The following is an 18,085-nucleotide window of genomic DNA, read 5'->3' on the forward strand; positions in this document are numbered from 1 at the left end:
TTTACAAGAGAATTCTGAACCCATTTTCCCTCACTGAAATTTAAAGAAAAATTTTTATTTTTATTTTTATTTTTATTGGAAAGTCAGATATACAAAGAGGAGGAGAGTCAGAGAGGCAGATCTTTCGTCCACTGATTCACTCCCCAAGCAGCCGCAACGCCCAGAGCTGAGCCAATTCGAAGCCAGGAGCCTCTTTCGGGTCTCCCACATGAGTGCAAGGTCCCAAGGCTTTGGGCTGCCCTCGACTGCTTTCCCAGGCCACAGGCAGGGAGCTGGATGGGAAGTGGGGCTGCCAGGATTAGAACAGGTGCCCAAATGGGATCCCGGCGCATGCAAGGACTAGCTACTAGCTACTAGGTCACCATGCCAGGCTCCCATACTGAAATTTTCTATTTTACTACCAAAATACTCTTAAGTATATACTGTGCTCAAAGTAATTCCAATCATTTGCCAGATTAATTATTAGTTTAATACATCACCACTATTTTCTTAAAATTTATTTACTTTTATTTGTAAGGCAGAGTTACAATGAGGAGAGATAAGAGAGAGATCTTCCACACACTAGTGTAATCTGAAGTTAGGATCCAGGAGCTTCTTCTCAGTCTCCTGTGTGGCGTGGTCCTCCTCCACTGCCCTCCCAGGCAATCAGCAAGGAGCTGGGTCAGAAGTGGAGTTGCTGGGACTTGAATTGGCACCCATATGGGATGCTGACACCACAGGTAGAGACTTAGCCTACTATGCCACAATACCAGTCCACCACCATTACTCTAAATTTACAGACTAATAATAGTAAGTTCAAATGCTAGGGTCCCAGAGCGGTAACCTAGTGGCTAAAGTCCTCGCCTTGAATGTGCTGAGATCCCAAATGGACACCAGTTCTAATCCCGGCAGCCCCGCTTCCCATCCAGCTCCCTGCCTGTGGCCTGGGAAAGCAGTGGAGGATGGTCCAAGGCCTTGGGACCTTGCACTCATGTGGGAGACTGGGAAGAGGCTCCTGACTCCTGGTTTCAGATTGGCTCGGCTGTAGCCACTGTGGCAACTTGGGGAGTGAATCAGCAGACAGAAGAGCTTCCTGTCTCTCCTCCTCTCTGTATAACTAACTTTACAATAAAAATAAATAAAATCTTTTTAAAAGGTTCAAATGCTTTGAAACACAAAATAGTTATAAAACTAACACAAAGCAGGAAAAAACAAAGCTAAGAATATATCCACCTGGCTTCCCACCCGCCCCTTAGTGTCAGCAAGTGCTAACATGTTACTCTATCTAAGAGGCATTTAAAATGTATTACATTCAAAATGAAGTTCTACATTTTTCTCTCCTAACCCTATTTGCCCAACTCTTTGTTTTTAAGCAAATGGCTCTACTAAACCAAATTCATTACTATCAGTTCTACATCTAAAACATGGTACTTACTGACTCTGCTCCCACTGGTACCAGCCTAACTCGAGTCCTTGCAAGTTCTCACAGCACGCCTGGGATTATCGAGAGAACCCCCTCCTGACCTGGCTTTCCATTGCTCCCCTACCATTCTTCATCCACAGAGCTGCCAGAGTGAGGGTTTTTCGGGGGGGGTGGGAGGAGAAGAGGAATATACAACATCCTTTTGATCTAAATCTGTTTTCTATCTAGAATAAACCTCAACTCTGTAAGGACCAGAGTCTATGAGGTTATGAGTAATGATGGCTTTCTGCCTAACTCCAACCCTGCATCACAGAACCTCCCTTCTGACAACACTGGCCTCTTCACGGATGCTCAGAATGTCCAAGGTCATATACACTTCCTGAACAACATCCTCAGGTCTATACAAAGTTAAGTCATCCTCATCAAATCTCAGCTCAAATTCTTTATTCTCTAGGAAGACTTCCTCGCTCAACCACAAGCATTCTGGGTAGTTCCTCCACTGCACCTAAGAACCAATGATCAGGGCCCAGCATGGCGGCTCATTTTCCAAGCACCACATGACACCAGTTAATGTCTTGGCTGCTGCACTTCCCTTTCAGCTCCCTGCTAATGCTCCTAGGAAAGCGGCAGAAGATGGCCCAAAAGCTTCAGTCCCAACACCTAGATGAGAGATTTGGAAGAAGTTCCTTGCTCGATGGAACATCTCTGTCTCTACCCCTCTCTTTGTAATTCAGCCTTTTAAAATAAATAATGGTGGGGTGGAGGTAGAGGAGACAAGACAATCAACCCTTTTCTGTCCAGAACTCACCAAATGCGTCCTGATAAAATTAGCACACAGGGCCCGACGCTGTGGCCTAGTGCCTGAAATCCTCGCCTTGAACGCACCGGGATCCCATCTGTGCATCGGTTCTAATGCCGGCAGCCCCGCTTCCCATCCAGCTCCCTGCTTGTGGCCTGGGAAAGCAGTCGAGGGCAGCCAGGGACCTTGGGACCCTGTGCACATGTGGAAGACCCAGAGGTGGCTTCAGGCTCCTGGCTTCAGATCGGCACAGCTCCAGCCGTCATGGCCACTTGGGGCATGAATCAATGGACAGAGGATCTTCCTCTCTGTTCTCCTTTCTGTATACCTGCCTTTCTAATAAAATAAATAAATCTTTTAAAAAATTAGTGTACAGCAGTTCTCTTTGGCCACTGTCATTACCCAGAGGTGAGCAGACTGAACAGTCAAATTGACAGGACCACCTTGTAGAAGAGATTTCTCTTGCCACCACTGACTGCTAGTAAAAATCTATGCTACTCAACTCGATGTCAGCAGCTATTCGTGCCTCAGGATGAAGTGGCCACTCCAAGAGCTGCAGGGGAGAAATGAACGCAACCTAAGTCCTTGTTGGCAGCATCCAAACGCCGTATTGGGAAAATCTTTGAGCTCGCCTACCTTTTAAGCCAGCTGTGCCTTCTTACTTCAAGACAACAGCATTCTGACATGAAATCTTTTACAAAATAACTCATTTCTTCTTCTTTATAAAAGGTTTAAATCTATCTTTTAGCGCATTCTATCTCCAAGGAAATTACTCACAGGTACCACTTGTTGCTCTCCTCTGAAAGAACATGTAAGAAATGTGGTTCTGGGATAGAGCACTGCATGTCAGCTCTGACATGTACTATCTATGACTCTGGGAAAATCATCCAATTGCAAGTCAGAATAACAAAGAGAAGGTGAGTAGGCAGAGATCTCCCACCCACTGGTCACTCCCACTGGCTGCTATGGACAGAGCTGGGCCAGTCTGAAGCTGAGCGCAGGAACTTCTTCCCACATCTTCCACAGAGCAGTGTGGGAGATTCCAAGCACTTGGGCCATCGTCTACTGCTTTTCCAGGCCATTAGCCGGGAGCTAGCTCACAAGGGAAGCAGCCAGGACCCAAACCAGTGCCCACATGGAATGCTGGAGCCACAGCTGAAGGATTGGCCTCTATGCCACCATACCAGCCCCCGAATCTCAGGATTTCAAGTCAGTAGTATCTGACAGGAACAATGTATTCTCATTACTATACTGTCACTTAACATCTACTATAAATCAGAACACTTTACCACTAGCTAGCACCTTACAAGTTCAACATGTTTTAAGATGTTTAAGATGTATATGTTTTTGATTTTTATATTCCCCATGCCTTCCACACAACTAGTGCTTAATCATTACTTGAATAAATAATGAAATACTGATATAACATACTACCTAGTCACCATCATATTACTATCAGGTTCCTCAAAACCATCTCCATGTATATATAAGACTTTCATTTCTAGGTTAGAAACTCTAATCTACACATAGAATTCTTTGAAAAGTTCTCTGGTAAGATAATTTTCTTAAAAACCAACACTGACTATGAACTGCCCATGGTTGTAGTCCCAAACAACATGACTGTTCATTGTCATCTCACCTGTTATGCCAGCAGGATATGAACTTGGCACCACTGAGAATGAGGAAGAAGCTCCTCCAAAAGGAGTTACCCCTGAGGATCCTCCGAACGGTGTTATGGAAAGATTACTGAAATCCGCTGACGCTCCCTTGGCGGCCGCCGGTGCCCCTGGGCTGAGATCCACTCCATAATGGCTGGCACTTGTACTGACAGGCTCCGGAGTGTTTTCAGTTCTATACTTAATGGCAGGACTTTTGTTTTCTTTACTTTTAATGCAGCCCATTATCAAATCAACAGAGGCTATAAAGCAAACAGTTTGAGAAGCAGTTAACACCACAGAATACATAAAAAAGAACAATTTAAAAGGTGTTTTTGAATAAGGCATCTTCCCTACTCACAGAAAAAAGTAACATTCATATGACAACAACAAAAATTTGACAGCTGAAAGTGAAGTCTCATCATATTTACTACAATTTTGCTAAAGCTTCTCTCAAATCACATCATTCTCCAAACAGCCATATTCTATAGTCCAATGTTCATACACCATGTTGAGAAAACCACTGTATCTGAAGCCAGAGGCCCAAATGGGAATCCTGACTTCTTAGCACTGAACCACTCTACAGCCCCAAGAGTTGAAACCCCACCTACCTTCATAAGGTTTACTATGTGAGTAATTCTATTATAAGTCTAAATAATCTAGCATATACTGGGTTCTAGCAAATAATGCTGAATTCTTCCTATATATAAAAAACAGCACTGTGCACCTGAGTCAGAAAAAAACACACATAACTTAAAATTTTCTACTCACTGCATTAAAAAAGTACAAGGAAACAGGTGAAATTTACTGTAATTTCTCTTAATGTATCTAAAATATTTATTTCAAATCACTAGTTTGAAAGATTTACAGGGCCTGAAACAATAGCCTAGCGGCTAAAGTCCTCATCTTGCATGTGCCAGGACCCCAAAAGGTGCCGGTTCGTGTCCTGGCAGCTCCATTCCCATCCAGCTCCCAGCCTGTGGCTTGGAAATCAGTCAAGGACCTCTGCACCCAGACTGGAGACCTGGAAGAGGCTTCTGGCTCCTGGCTCCTGGCTTCCGATCAGCTCAGCTCTAGCTGTTGAGGCCACTTTGGGAGTGAACCAGTGGATGGAAGATCTTTCTGTCTCTCCTCTCCGTAAAATCTGACGTTCTAATAAAAACAGGTAAATCTTTCAAAAGGAGAGAAAGAAAGAGTTACAAAGAAACAAAGACATCTTTCATTTTCTAGTTCACTCCCCAAATCGCCTCAACAGCCAGCAGCATCATCTGGGTCCCCGACATAAATGGCAAGGTCCCAAGGTTTGGGGCCAGCCTCTGCTGCTTTCCCAGGTGGACCAGCAGGGAAAAGGACCAAAGTGGAGCAGCACTCAAACCAGGAACCATATGGGACACTGGCCTCACAGACGGCAACCTCAACCCACTACACCAGAAGGCCAGACTTCTAAAGTACGCTTCAAAATGTCATCAACATAAAAATGTTTCAATATTTCACATCTCTTTGTTAACACTAAATTGTAGCAATCCAGTCAATCTGGACCAGGCACATATCGTGGGTTCAATAGCTCTATATGGTAACAACTGAGTACAGCTATATTTTTCCCTTACCTATCAACATGCGTAACTCTAGTGTTAAACAACTTTCAAGCCAGTCAATCTTTCCAACCTTTTCAACGTAATCTTCTACTATTTTCCCATACTGAGGTTCACACTTAGGATATCCTGTTTCCCCAAGTCATATGTCCAGTGCTTTTCCATTTTTTTTTCCTCCTAAAATGATCTCTAAAATACTCTCTCACCTCTACTGGCTAATATCCTATCCTTTCAATGATGACCTCAACAAATTTTCCTTTTCCATTCAGGTTTTCTCTGCACTTGATAAAATAACTTTTTCCTTAAAAAAAAAAAAATCTCATAATGAATGGCTTCTCGGCTGTTAGGCTAAGATCAAGTGCAAAAGTCTCATGAATGGTTTAAAGGGGTGGGCCCATGGCCCAGCAGTCAGGGTGCTGGTCAGCATCCTCATGTTCCATACCGGAGCGCAAAGCAGCCCAGTGCAACGCCCAGCTCAGCTTCCAGATTCCTGGGAGGCGGCAGGAACGGCTCAGGTGACTGTGCTCAGCCGCCTCCCTAGAGCAAACAGTTGCAATGCTGAGGTCTCAGCTCCTGACCAGGCCCTTGCCCCACCTCCTTAGAGACAATTAAGGAATGAACCAGCAGATGGGAACATCTTTTTTTAATTAAACATTTATTTATGTTTATTGCAAAGTCAGATATACAGAGAGGAGGAGAGACACAGAGGAAGATCTTCTGTCCAATGATTCACTGCGCAAGTGAGCCGCAACGGGCCGGTGCTGCGCCAATCCAAAGGCAAGAGCCAGGAACTTCCTCCAGGTCTCCCACGCGGGTGCAGGGTCCCAAGGCTTTGGGCCATCCTCGACTGCTTTCCCAGGCCACAAGCAAGGAGATGGAAGGGAAGTGGAGCTGCCGGGATTAGAATTGGCACCCATATGGGATTCCGGCTTGTTCAAAGCAAGGACTTTATTATCCACTGTGCTATCGCGTCAGGCCCACTTTTTGGTCTTAACTACTAATCCTACCCAATTACGTCAATACATTCTTTAGAAGAATTCTGCTTTATTCACCTCTATAAACCACTTCATCAATCTATCAATGTGAATGCCACATAGGTTGATTAATATAAAATCTGCATTTCTCTGCCTCTCCTCTCTGTATTTCTGCCTTTCCAACATAGATAAATAAATCTCTTCAGGAAAAAAAAATTTCCGATCTGCTGGTTCACTCCCAAAATGGAGGAAACAGCCAGAATTGAGTCAATCTAAAGCCAAGAGCCAAAGACCTCCTCCAGGTCTCCCATGTAGGTGCAGTTTCAAGGCTTTGGGCCATCCTCCACTGCCTTCCTAGGCCCTAAGCAGGGAGCTGAAAGGGAAATGGAGAACGAGGACATGAGTCAGCGCCTCTATGGGAGCCTGGCACTTGTAGGTAGATGAATAACCATTTGAATTATCATGCATGGCCTGAATTCCTTTATTATTATAATTATTTTAAGCTTTATTTGTTTTTATTGGAAAGTCAGATATACAGAGAGAAGGAGACAAACATCTTCCATCCACTCCTCAGGTGGCCACAATGGCCAGAGCTGAGTTTATCCAAAGCCAGGAGTCAGGGGCTTCTTTGGGTCTCCCACATGGGTGCAGAGTCCCAAGGCTTTGGGCCATTCACTACTGCTTTCCCAGGCTACAAGCAGGGAGCTGGATGGGAAGTAAAGCAGCGGGGATATGAACCAGTGCATGCAAGGCAAGCAAGAACTTTAGCCACTAGGCTACTGTGCCAGGCCCAATTCCCTTACATTTTAAGGTGACTACTACTTGTATAATTCTTCCTTTAAGACATTAAAAGGGGAGAGAATCAACATGGCAGAATAGGGTAAGGACATGTTTAAACAGATGAAGAAATATTAGTCAGTTTGAAGCAGAGAGGGCACATTCTAGGAAATACGAGAGGACAGAACAATAGCAGAGGGGTACCCAGAGACAGACAGACACCGGAAAGCGGCCGTCATAATGGTATGGTGTTGTGGTGACTGATATTCCCGCAGCATTCAGCAAAGAGCAATCTGAACTCCACCACTAGCCGGAACTCCACCAGCATCCAGGTGGGAAGGGACATTTACCGGGAAATCCAGAGGTGAACCTAGACAAAGAACTGCTCGTCCTGCTGGTCTGTTTGATTTGACCAGGAGCAGAGACAGAGTGGCAGGTTCCAGACTGCGGAATCTAGAGCCAAATTAGGTACCATTTCGTTTAAGGAGGCAAGGGCTATGGGGCAGGACTGCGCATGCTCGGAGCTGAAAGTGAACTCATTTCGGGCTCAGTGAACTGCAACAACAGGTTCCACCCAAGACAGGTCTGGGTAGCCCTCAGAACTGATGGCCAGGAGATCAAGAACTCTAGTAGTGGCACATCAGGTGCCATTTCTTACAATGTGGCAAAGAATTGAAGATTACAGGGGACAACAGTGAGCTGCGCATGTGCTGAGCTTGGCGAGAACTCACTGAGCTCATTGTATTGCACTGGTCCCACAGGACAATAATACCAACTACAGCACTGTACAGGTCAAAGCAGGTTCACGTGGCCCTCAGACCTAACGACCAACAGGTTCCAGCAAGATCAGCACCACTAAAACCTAGCTATATAGGAAACCTGGTGTCTCCCTAATCCTGGGACCTGCTCCAACTGGAAGTGGAAGAAAGGTTGGTTGTACAGACAACAGTGCACCCTGAGCACAGTATCACAGGAGCTGGGGCTACAGAGACCATGGTGGAAATCTAACAAATGAACCCTGACCTGGAATTCACTGGAGGGAGTGGCACAACTGACTGCAAACAAAGAGCCATGTGCCAACTGCAATACGTAAAATCAAAATGTAGACCTGTGGGTGACACAGCTTGGAAACGTGCCCCAAGGAGAATATGATAACCAGAAGTACAATGACCAAGAGTAAAAGAAGAAACAGAGGCACAACGAATATTACTGAAGACTCCCCTGCAAAGGAGCAAAAGCCTTTGCCAACCTCAGAGTTAATGAGGAAGACATCGAGAAAATGGGGGATACAGAATTCAAGACACTTGTTATAAGTTTTTATCAACAATGAGAAGCATGTAAAGCAGGCACTCAAGGAATTCAAGGAATATGTCATATTAGAAATGAATCAGCTGAAAGTTGATATAGCAGAAATTAAGAATACAGTGGAGCAAACCAAAAGTACAGTGGAGAGTCTCCAAAAAAGAATGAAGGAGGCAAAAGAAAGAATCTCAAAATTAGAAGACATTTCCTGTCACCAGAGGGAAACTAACAAAAAGCTGGAAGCAGAGCTGGATCAGGCCAAAAAAATTGTTCAAGAATTGAAAGACACTATTGCAAGGCTAAATATAAGAGTTATGAGAGTCCCAGAGGGTGCAGAAAGAGAAGCTGAATTTAAAATGTATTTAATGAAATAATAAGGAAAATTTCCCTAATCTGCAGAAAGAATTAGGAAAAAACATCCGGGAAAGGCACAGAATTCCCAACAAGCTTGACCAAAAGTGATCTTCACCAAGACACACGATAATCAAGTTCTTTTCAATCGAACATAAGGAAAAGATACTTAAATGTGCACGTGAAAAAAATCAACTGACATGTAAGAAATGCCAATCAAACTCACAGGAGATCTCACAGGAAGTTCTACAGGCCAAAAGAGAATGGAGGGACATATTCCAGATTCTAAAAGTAAAAAATTGTCAGCCCAGGATAACATACCCAGCATAACTTGCCTTTGTCTTTGAAAATGAAATAAAATGCTTCCACAGTAAAGCTGAAAGAATATGCCTCTTCCAAACCTGTCCTACAAATGATAAAGATGTTCTCTTGACAGAGAAAAGGAATAGTACCCACCAAAACAAAATGCAAATTCGAAGAACATCCCAGTAAAATAACAGAAGACTAAATCAATGAACAACTGATTGCTAAAATGACAGAACCAAATTGCCACCTATTTGTATTAACCCTGAATGTAAATGGCTTAAACTCATTGACCAAATGTCATAGATTAATACACTGAATTTAAAAACAAAACCCATCTATTTGTTGCCTACAGGAGACATATCTCATCAACAAATACCAGCAGAAACTATATCTCATGGATTTTGATTTTGTTAGTTTCATCTATTCAAAACACTTATTTTTGATTAAATTCTTCAATGACTCACAGATCATACAGTAGCATCATTTTCTTCAAGAAGGTTCCTGATTTTCTTTTTCATTTGTTCAGTGACACATTAGTCATTCAGCAGCATGTTATTTAACTTTCTGGCACTGTAAATTTCTACTTTTCTTCCTGTTGATTTTGTATTGTGGCTTCTCATTTAAGGGGATATATAGTAACCGTGTAATGGAGACTATCAAATCCAGATGTGAGGATACAATGCAGTATGCATCTCTACTTCCAGACAAAGATGGACTCCCAATGAAACTGTTACTATATCTTGACAATAGCGTGCTGGACTCTCTGCCATTGTCCATGCCCACAATGATAGACATATGACTGAGTATGAAGAACTATACTTTAGTAATGATATAGGGGAACTCAGTGAGCAGTTGGAGGGAGGGAATTGGGAAGGGAATAAGGGAAATCCCAGGGCCTATGGAACTGTATCATAAAATGGTAATACAAAGTAAAATTAAAAAAAAAATTCAAAGGGATGTAAATGGTGTCCCATAAACTCAGAGACTGGACATTCTCAGCTATGTAATATTAATTTAAAATACAGCTATAAAAACTGACACAGAAGCAGTCCTATAATTGGAAGGTTTTCAGATACTAAATGTATAAATCCTAGGGGCTGGCACAGTGGCTCAACAGGCTAATCCTCTACCTCCAAGGTCCAGCACCCCATATGGATTCCAGTCCAGGTCCTGGTTACTCCACTTCTGAACTAGCTCTCTGCTTATGGCTAGAAAAACAGTAGAGGATGCCCCAAAACCCTGGGCCCCTGCACCTACCTGGAAGGCCAAGAGGAGGCTAGAAGCTCCTGGCTCCTGGCTTTAGATCAGCTCAGCTCTCCCCAAAAAAGCCACTGAGGAGTGAGCCCACCAATGGAAGATCTCTGTCTCTCCTCTGTGTAAAAAAAAAAAAATATATATATATATATATATATATATATATATATACACACCTTTCAAATAAAAATAAATAAATAAGGAAGGAAGAAAAGAAGGAAGAAAGCCAGGAAAGAAGGATGGATGGATGGATGGATGGATGGAAGGAAGGAAGGAAGGGGCACTTGAGTCAGATACAATTTATTGTCCCACAATGTCCATTATTTCTTTTTTAAAAAATTATATATTCTAAAGATGTGACTGGCCCAGCACAATAGCCTAGTAGCTAAATCCTTGCCTTGCATGCACTGGGATCCCATGTGGACGCCGGTTCTAATCCTGGCTGCTCCACTTCCCATTCAGCTCCTTGCTTGTGGCCTAGGAAAGTAGTAGAGGATGGAGGATGGCCCAAAGCCTTAGGATCCTGCACCTATGTGGGAGACCCAAAGAAGCTTCTAGCTCCTGGCTTTGGATCAGCTCAGCTCTGGCCATTGTTGCCATTTGAGGAGTGAACCAGTGGATGAAAGATACTTCTGTCTCCTTCTCTCTGTAAATCAGCCTTTCCATTATAAATAAATAAATCTTAAAACAAACAAACAAACAAACAAACAAAATCCCATACAGATGTGACTGTTAACTACAAGCACTGAAACATGACTGGATCTGGAAATCTAAGAATATACTAAACATAGTAATAGACTTATAAGTTATAAGCATTAGAAAAAACAGGTAATGCAGAATTGGAAGTCTTTTAAAGTAGAAGGGAGGACCAGGATCGGCAGCCTAGTGGCTAAAGTCCTCACCTTGCATGTGCCAGGATCCCAGATGGGCTCCGGTTCGCATTCCTGCTGCTCCATTTGCCTTCCAGCTCTCTGCGTGTGGACTGAGAAAGCAGCACAGGATGGCTCAAAGCCTTGGGACCCTCAAGCTGCATGGGAGATCCAGAAGAAACTCCTGGCTCCTGGCTTCGGATTGGCTCGGCTCCAACCTTTGTGGTCACTTGGGGAATGAACCAGTGTATGGAGAATCTTTCTCTCTGTATCTCCTCTCTGTAAGTCTGACTTTCCAACAAAAAATAAGTAAATCTTTTGAAAAAGAGCATAATGGAAATGTTAAGGAATTAACAGATATGATTATGTAATTTCAAAATAGGGGGAAGTGATGGAAACAAAAATTTTTAAATTAAGTACAAGATTTAATTTTATTTATTAATGCTCTTCCTTACTCCCTCAATACACTTATCTGAAAGGCACAGCTACAGTGACAGAGGGAAAAACAGAGACTGAGACGCCTTGCATCTGCTGGTTCATTCCCCAGATCACTGCAAAGGCAGGTGCTATGCGGGCTGCAGCCAGGAGTTTGCTCCAGTCTCCCACATACGTGCATTGGTCTAAGCACTTAGCAGGGAGCAGGATGAGAAGTGCAGCAGCTGGGACTAGAACCTGTGCCCATATGGGACGTTCCCAAGTGTTCATTTTAGCTGCCTATGCTCAGGTTGTGAAGTCTAATGAAAAACTAATAATGAGCTTAAAGCTCAGAAAAGGTAGACATCAGGAAAAAGACAAAAATATTTTCAGTTTAACTTTGGAAATAATAATTTACCAAAGTGACAGATTAAAAGGTAAATAAAGAGTCAACACATTTTCAGAGGACACCTATATAAGAAATGGATAGGGGAAGACATTACAAGCAGAAGAGTTGAGAAGACTTCCATGAATACAAAATCATAGCTGAAAAAAAGACAATCATCACCTCAAGATAGTGGAATGCACTTGGAAGAGTTACAGTCACGCTGGTAGCGAAAAACCTGCTATACAGAAAAACACTAATCTGTTAAATTCAAGTAACAGATGCAGTCATTTCTGCTTGCTTGAAGTATTTTATAATAGTAACAGTACAGTGAAAATAGGAAGAAAATGGAAAATAATGTTAAAGACCAAGATGAAGTGACATTTAAACTGATTTTTAAAAGGTAGCTAATTATTAACTAGGAGCTCACAGGCTTCTTTATCAAGAGGATTTCCTGTCATGAAGATGAAAGTCAAACTGTAGGAGGGTGAAGAAGAAATTAATAACTATATCATAAAAACTGAAGAATCTTTGAAGTGCAGCATCTTTGTAAATTGGAAACATATGGCTACAAGTATTATCAGGGCATTTCCTATCGTTTGTCTACTTCACAGATCCTCTTCTCCACTGGTCTAGTGTAATCTAATATGCCAGATAACCTGATTTCACAGTAATTATTCTCCACCTTTCTTTAATAAAAGAACTCTGATTGTGTTTACTCTCCTTTGGAGGTGGTGGAGACTGCAAGACCTCAGTCGTAACTATGATGGAGCTAAGTCTCTCGGGCAGTCTTCCTCCCTCTGCCAGGCAGCTGGTGGAGCCAGCAGCAGACGACGACGACACCCTGGGCTCCTGAGGATGTCGCTCAAGCACTGAATCATCCAACTCTGCACCAAAGCGTAGCTCCAGAGCCCTGACCACACGATAAACGCTCACGGTTCAGCCAGCTTCATTCCTTGCATCTGAAAGGCCACTAAAGAGTGCACTGCTCCAATCACATGGAAAACAGCATTAAATCCCTTTTTAATGTGTCAGGATTTAATAGCCAAACAAACAAACAAAAATCCCCAATTTCCTTCAAAGTGCATAAATGTAAGACATCCTTAAAGTTGTAAAAAATAAAAACTCAAGCAAACTATTTCATACTGATATGTGTATGAATATTTCCTGGAAAACAAAGCTTTACCTCTCAATTTGAATATTATTATTAAAGATTTTTTTGTACTGATATAAACATTTAAAATAATAGAAACTTCGTAGATACTACCAGAGACTCCTTATCTCCATCATCTACAATGTTCCTCTTTTTAAAAAAATTGAACTTCCGCCCGGCGCAACAGCGTAATGGCTAAAGTCCTCGCCTTGCACACGCCAGGATCCCATATTGGCACTAGTTTGTGTCCCAGCTGCTCCACTTCCCATCCAGCTCCCTGCTTGTGGCCTGGGAAAGCAGTTGAGGACAGCCTTAAGCCTTGGGACCCTGCAACCACGTGGGAGACCCAGAACAAGTTCCTGGTTCCTGGCTTCAGATCAGCTCAGTTCTGGCCATTGCGACCACCTGGAGCGAATCAGTGGATGGAAGATCTTCCTCTCTGTCTCTCTTCCTCTCTGCATATCTTACTTTCCAAAGTTCATTTTTTAAAAATGAACGTTGAGGTATAATTTACACATACATAATAAAACACAACCATTTTAAATATAAAGCACAATAAAACTGTGTAACCAATATTAAAACCACAACGTACAGTGATTCTGTCATACCCTTTCCTAGACAATCCCTTCCCCAAGCCTGGGCAACCTCTGATATGTTTCCTTGAGTTTCTTATAAATGGAATCACGTGATATAGTGGGACTTTGAAACCTAGATTTTTTTCCACTAAAATTGTATATGTGAGTTTCTTTCATATTGCTATAAGCATTAGTTTGCTAGTTTTTAAATTATTGAATAGAATTTTATGTTTCTATAGCATAATTTACCCATGCATTTACTGATGTATCTTGAATTATAAATAAAGCTACCATGAACACTGCAACAATTTTTTTGGCTAGAGGGAAATACGTAATCCTTACCATCCCTTTTATCCCCCAAGTCCAGCAAAACCTACAAATGGAACTGCCTGGTTATACTAAGTTAAACAAACACACCCTTCCCAAAAGAAGCTGCTCAACTTACACCATCTGCTTCCCCACCAACAATGAACATGAACTACAACGAACTACATATCTTCTACGATGTTTTTCCCTCAGAAATTCATCATGAATCTGGATGGTATCCAAACACTCTGTAGTTTTAACATTTTATGCTATCTAGACAGCTTTGGCAACTGAAATCCATCAAATATCAAAAGGCTGCTTACAATATAAAAACGTACCTGGCTGAGTTGGTGCTACACAAACTTTAACAAATATTATAAAAAATAAAAATTGCAAATGAACTGATTTCTCATAACTAACAAAAAATAATATTCTCGAATGATCCAGTATCTATCACTGAGCATATCTGCATGTGCTAATGGGTTACCGAGGTCTGTGTTACTGAAATACCTGAAAAAATCTATTTTTAACTAGGCTGTCTGTTGTCTGCAATGCTGTGGAAACAAAAAGTTAATACTACAACGTTCCAAACTGCATTCCCATGTATTCTGTGATCAAGCTGTACTTACTCTTTCTTCTCCCAGTCTACAGGCTTCCTCATTTATTTTTGTAATGGAATCTTTGACTTTTTTTCATGTTATGGACTTCAACTAGGAATCTGTAATGTTTTTGTTTTGTGGTTTATATACTTAAGAATTCACAAGATTTTTTTTCATCTAGAAGTTTGAGTTCTTACATCAAGTTAGAGAGTCATTCATTTTTAGTTAATGCTGTGAAGTCTGGGTTTCAATATTTAAAACTTTAGTTTGTCAAAAAAGAAAGAAAGAAAGGAAGGAAGGAAGGAAGGAAGGAAGGAAGGAAGGAAGGAAGGAAGGAAGGGAGGGAGGGAGGGAGGGAGGGAGGGAGGGACCAAGCATGCACAAGCGGGCTATCTTGTACACACACTATGGTTCACTGATCTGAATGTCTGTTTTTATGTTATCGCAATGCCTTCTTAACTGTGACTTTACAGCAAAGTCTCGCAATTAGATAGTTTAAGTTACATAGCTTTTAAAACTTTTTCAGAATTAGGCAAGTATCAGTCAGTCAGCAAACACTTTAAGTTCTGTAGAACACATGGTCTTTTTTTTAACAATTACTGGACTCTACCAGCCAGTGTGTTAGAAAAGCAGCCAGGGATAATACACACACATTAAGAGTGGTGGTACTGAAACAAAACAATTTCCAAACACTCGCAATGAGTCAGATTTGGTCTGTAATTTACAGTTTGCCAAATCATGCACCAGCATCTCTGCATCTCTGCACTGCCACCGACATTTAAAAATCACTGTCAATCCATGCTTGCTGGGGTTGGGATTTGCACTGCACCAAATCTAAGGAATAACTGGGAGAAAACTGACTTCTTAACAACACAGACCTCTTGACCCATGAAGATGATACTTCATTTATTTAAAATTTTAAAAATGTTCCTAAACAGTGTTTTGTAATAGCCAGCATACAGATTTTATCCAATACTGTTAAACTGAAGAAGTAAGAGATCTTCCATCGGTTGGTTCATTTCCTAGATGCCTACAACCACTGCAGCTGGGCCAGACAGAAGTCAAAAGCCTGAAACTCAATCCGGGTCTTCCCAAGTGGGTAGCAGGGACTCAGGCCCTTGAGCCACTGGCTTCTGCCTCCAAGCCGCATCTCAGCAGAAACAGGACTTGCACTCAGGCACTCTGCTCAACCACACACCAGATTACCACTGCCAGCTTTTGTCAAATTTATCTTTAGGCATTATGTTTGGACATTATGAACAGTATTACTTCAGGTCAGCATTTGTGATACAGTTAGTAAAGCAACACCTAGAATGTCAGCAGCCTACAGGAATGCTGCTTTCAGTGCTGGTTGTTCTACTTCCAATCCAGTTCCCTGCTAATGGTTTGGGGAAGCACAGAGGACAGTCCAGGTGCATGGGCTCTGGCACCTTGTGGGAAACCCACATGAAGCTCCTGGCTATAGTCTGCCCCAGCCCTGGCTGATGAGGACATCTGGAGAGTAAACCAGCAGATGGAAAATTCCTCTAATTCTGTCTTTCAAATAAATAAACCCTTTTCAAAAAAATCGTCTCATTTTTCTTTCCAATATTTACTATGTACACTTGCATGTACACACTTTGTTAGCCTGTGCACTGATTTTGTTCTTGCAAACCTGATAAATTCTTAATCAGTTCTATATGTATAGGTGCACTAAATTTTCTACATTTACGATCATATGTACAAATAATCAGTTTTATTTTTTCCCATGTATGAATGCTGTTTTCCCCTTTGCCTTATCCCACCAGTTATTATCTCCAGTATAATACTGAGCAGAATGGCCCGGCGCAGTGGCCTAGTGGCTAAAATCCTCGCCTTAAACAAGCTGGGATCCCATATGGGCACTGGTTCTAATCCCGGCAGCTCCACTTCCCATCCAGCTTCCTGCTTGTGGCCTGGGAAAGCAGTCGAGGACGGCCCAAAGCCTTGGGACCCTGCACCCGTGTGGGAGACCCGGAAGGAAGTTCCTGGTTCCTGGCTTCGGATCGGCACAGCAATGGCTGTTGCAGTTACTTGGGGAGTGAATCATTGGACGGAAGATCTTCTTCTCTGTCTCTCCTCCTCTCTGTATATTTGACTTTGTAATAAAAATAAATAAATTTTTAATTAAAAAAAGAAACAATACTGAGCATAAGTGATGAGATAAGCCACCCTTGCCTTGGTTCTGGATGTGAAGGTAAAACCATTTAGTCTATCTCTATAAAGTATGGTGTCACCTGTAGAATTTTTGGTAGCTGATCTGCATCAGTGTAAGGAAAATCCCCTTTTAATTTTTTACCTCCTGAGGTTTTCTATCATTAATGGGTACTGAGTGCTGTCAAAAAGCTTCATTACATGTAGATGATCATGTAAGTTTTCTTTGTTTAAGTGGCATTATGAATTACACTGATTCTTCAAAGTTAAGTCAATCTTGGAGTCTTTGTATTTCTTAACATTAAAACCCATTTGTTCATAGTATATTGTCCCTTTTACAGGAAGCAAATATTGTGTTTGTGTCTATGTCCAAGAGACACACTTCAGTTTTCTTGGTAATTTTGTATTTGCCTTTAATAAAACAGTAATGTTGGTCTCATGAAATGAGCTTAAAACTGTTCTCTTTCTCCTCTATTTTTAATTAACTAATTGCACGTTTGAAAGGCAGAGATAAGAGAAGGTGGACTAGATAGAGGGAGAAGGCAAAGAGAAAAAGTCTCACCACTGGATACTCCCCCAATGCCTTCCACAGCCAGGGCTGGACAGAGGGAGTCTCTCATGTAGGAGACAGGGGTTCCACTACCTGAGCCATCACTCGATGCTCCTAGGCTACATATTAGCAGGAATGCTGATACAAGAAACGGAGCCAGGAAATAAACCTGCAATACCCAATAAAGGGATGCAGGCATCCATTAACCACTACACAAAACACCTGTCACTTAGCATAACTTTTATACACTTGTGACTTTCCATTAGAACTTTTTCCTAAAGCATTCGGCTGTCTCAGAATCCATGAATTCTGATCTCTGGCTCTTCAACTTGGTAAGAACACTGTTCTGTACCTGCAGGGAAAAAGCCGGAATGGGCAAGTGACTGAAGAATTCACATTGTTCATTTTCCTTTATGCAGGTATCAAAATTCTACAATGCAGTTGATCAATGTCTAAAAGCATTCAGTAAATCTGAATGTTATTCTCAGCTTAATCTTACGTAGGTTTTTTTTTTTTTTCCGAGTTAAAGAGTTTACTGTCAAGATAAAAATCCTAATAGAGAAATAGGCCCAGTGAGGACCTACAACAAAGCTGACTTTCCTTCAGAAATCTTAGTGGACCCAGTTTCAAAAAGTAAGAACAGGGCCCGG

General features: G+C 42.0%; 1 protein-coding gene across 3 annotated transcripts in view; it reads right to left on the reverse strand.

The window, feature by feature from the left end:
• YES1 (YES proto-oncogene 1, Src family tyrosine kinase) overlaps positions 1 to 18,085 on the reverse strand; it is a 71,079-nt gene that overhangs the window by 21,777 nt on the left and 31,217 nt on the right. For all 3 annotated transcript variants that reach the window (XM_058676976.1, XM_058676977.1, XM_058676978.1), the window contains exon 2: positions 3,841 to 4,119. In XM_058676976.1, the coding sequence (XP_058532959.1) occupies positions 3,841 to 4,102 (262 nt within the window). In that variant the 5' untranslated portion in view covers positions 4,103 to 4,119. The remainder of the gene's footprint in view (positions 1 to 3,840; positions 4,120 to 18,085) is intronic.

Source organism: Ochotona princeps, chromosome 18 (assembly GCF_030435755.1).
Source record: "Ochotona princeps isolate mOchPri1 chromosome 18, mOchPri1.hap1, whole genome shotgun sequence".
Lineage (NCBI taxonomy): Eukaryota > Metazoa > Chordata > Mammalia > Lagomorpha > Ochotonidae > Ochotona > Ochotona princeps.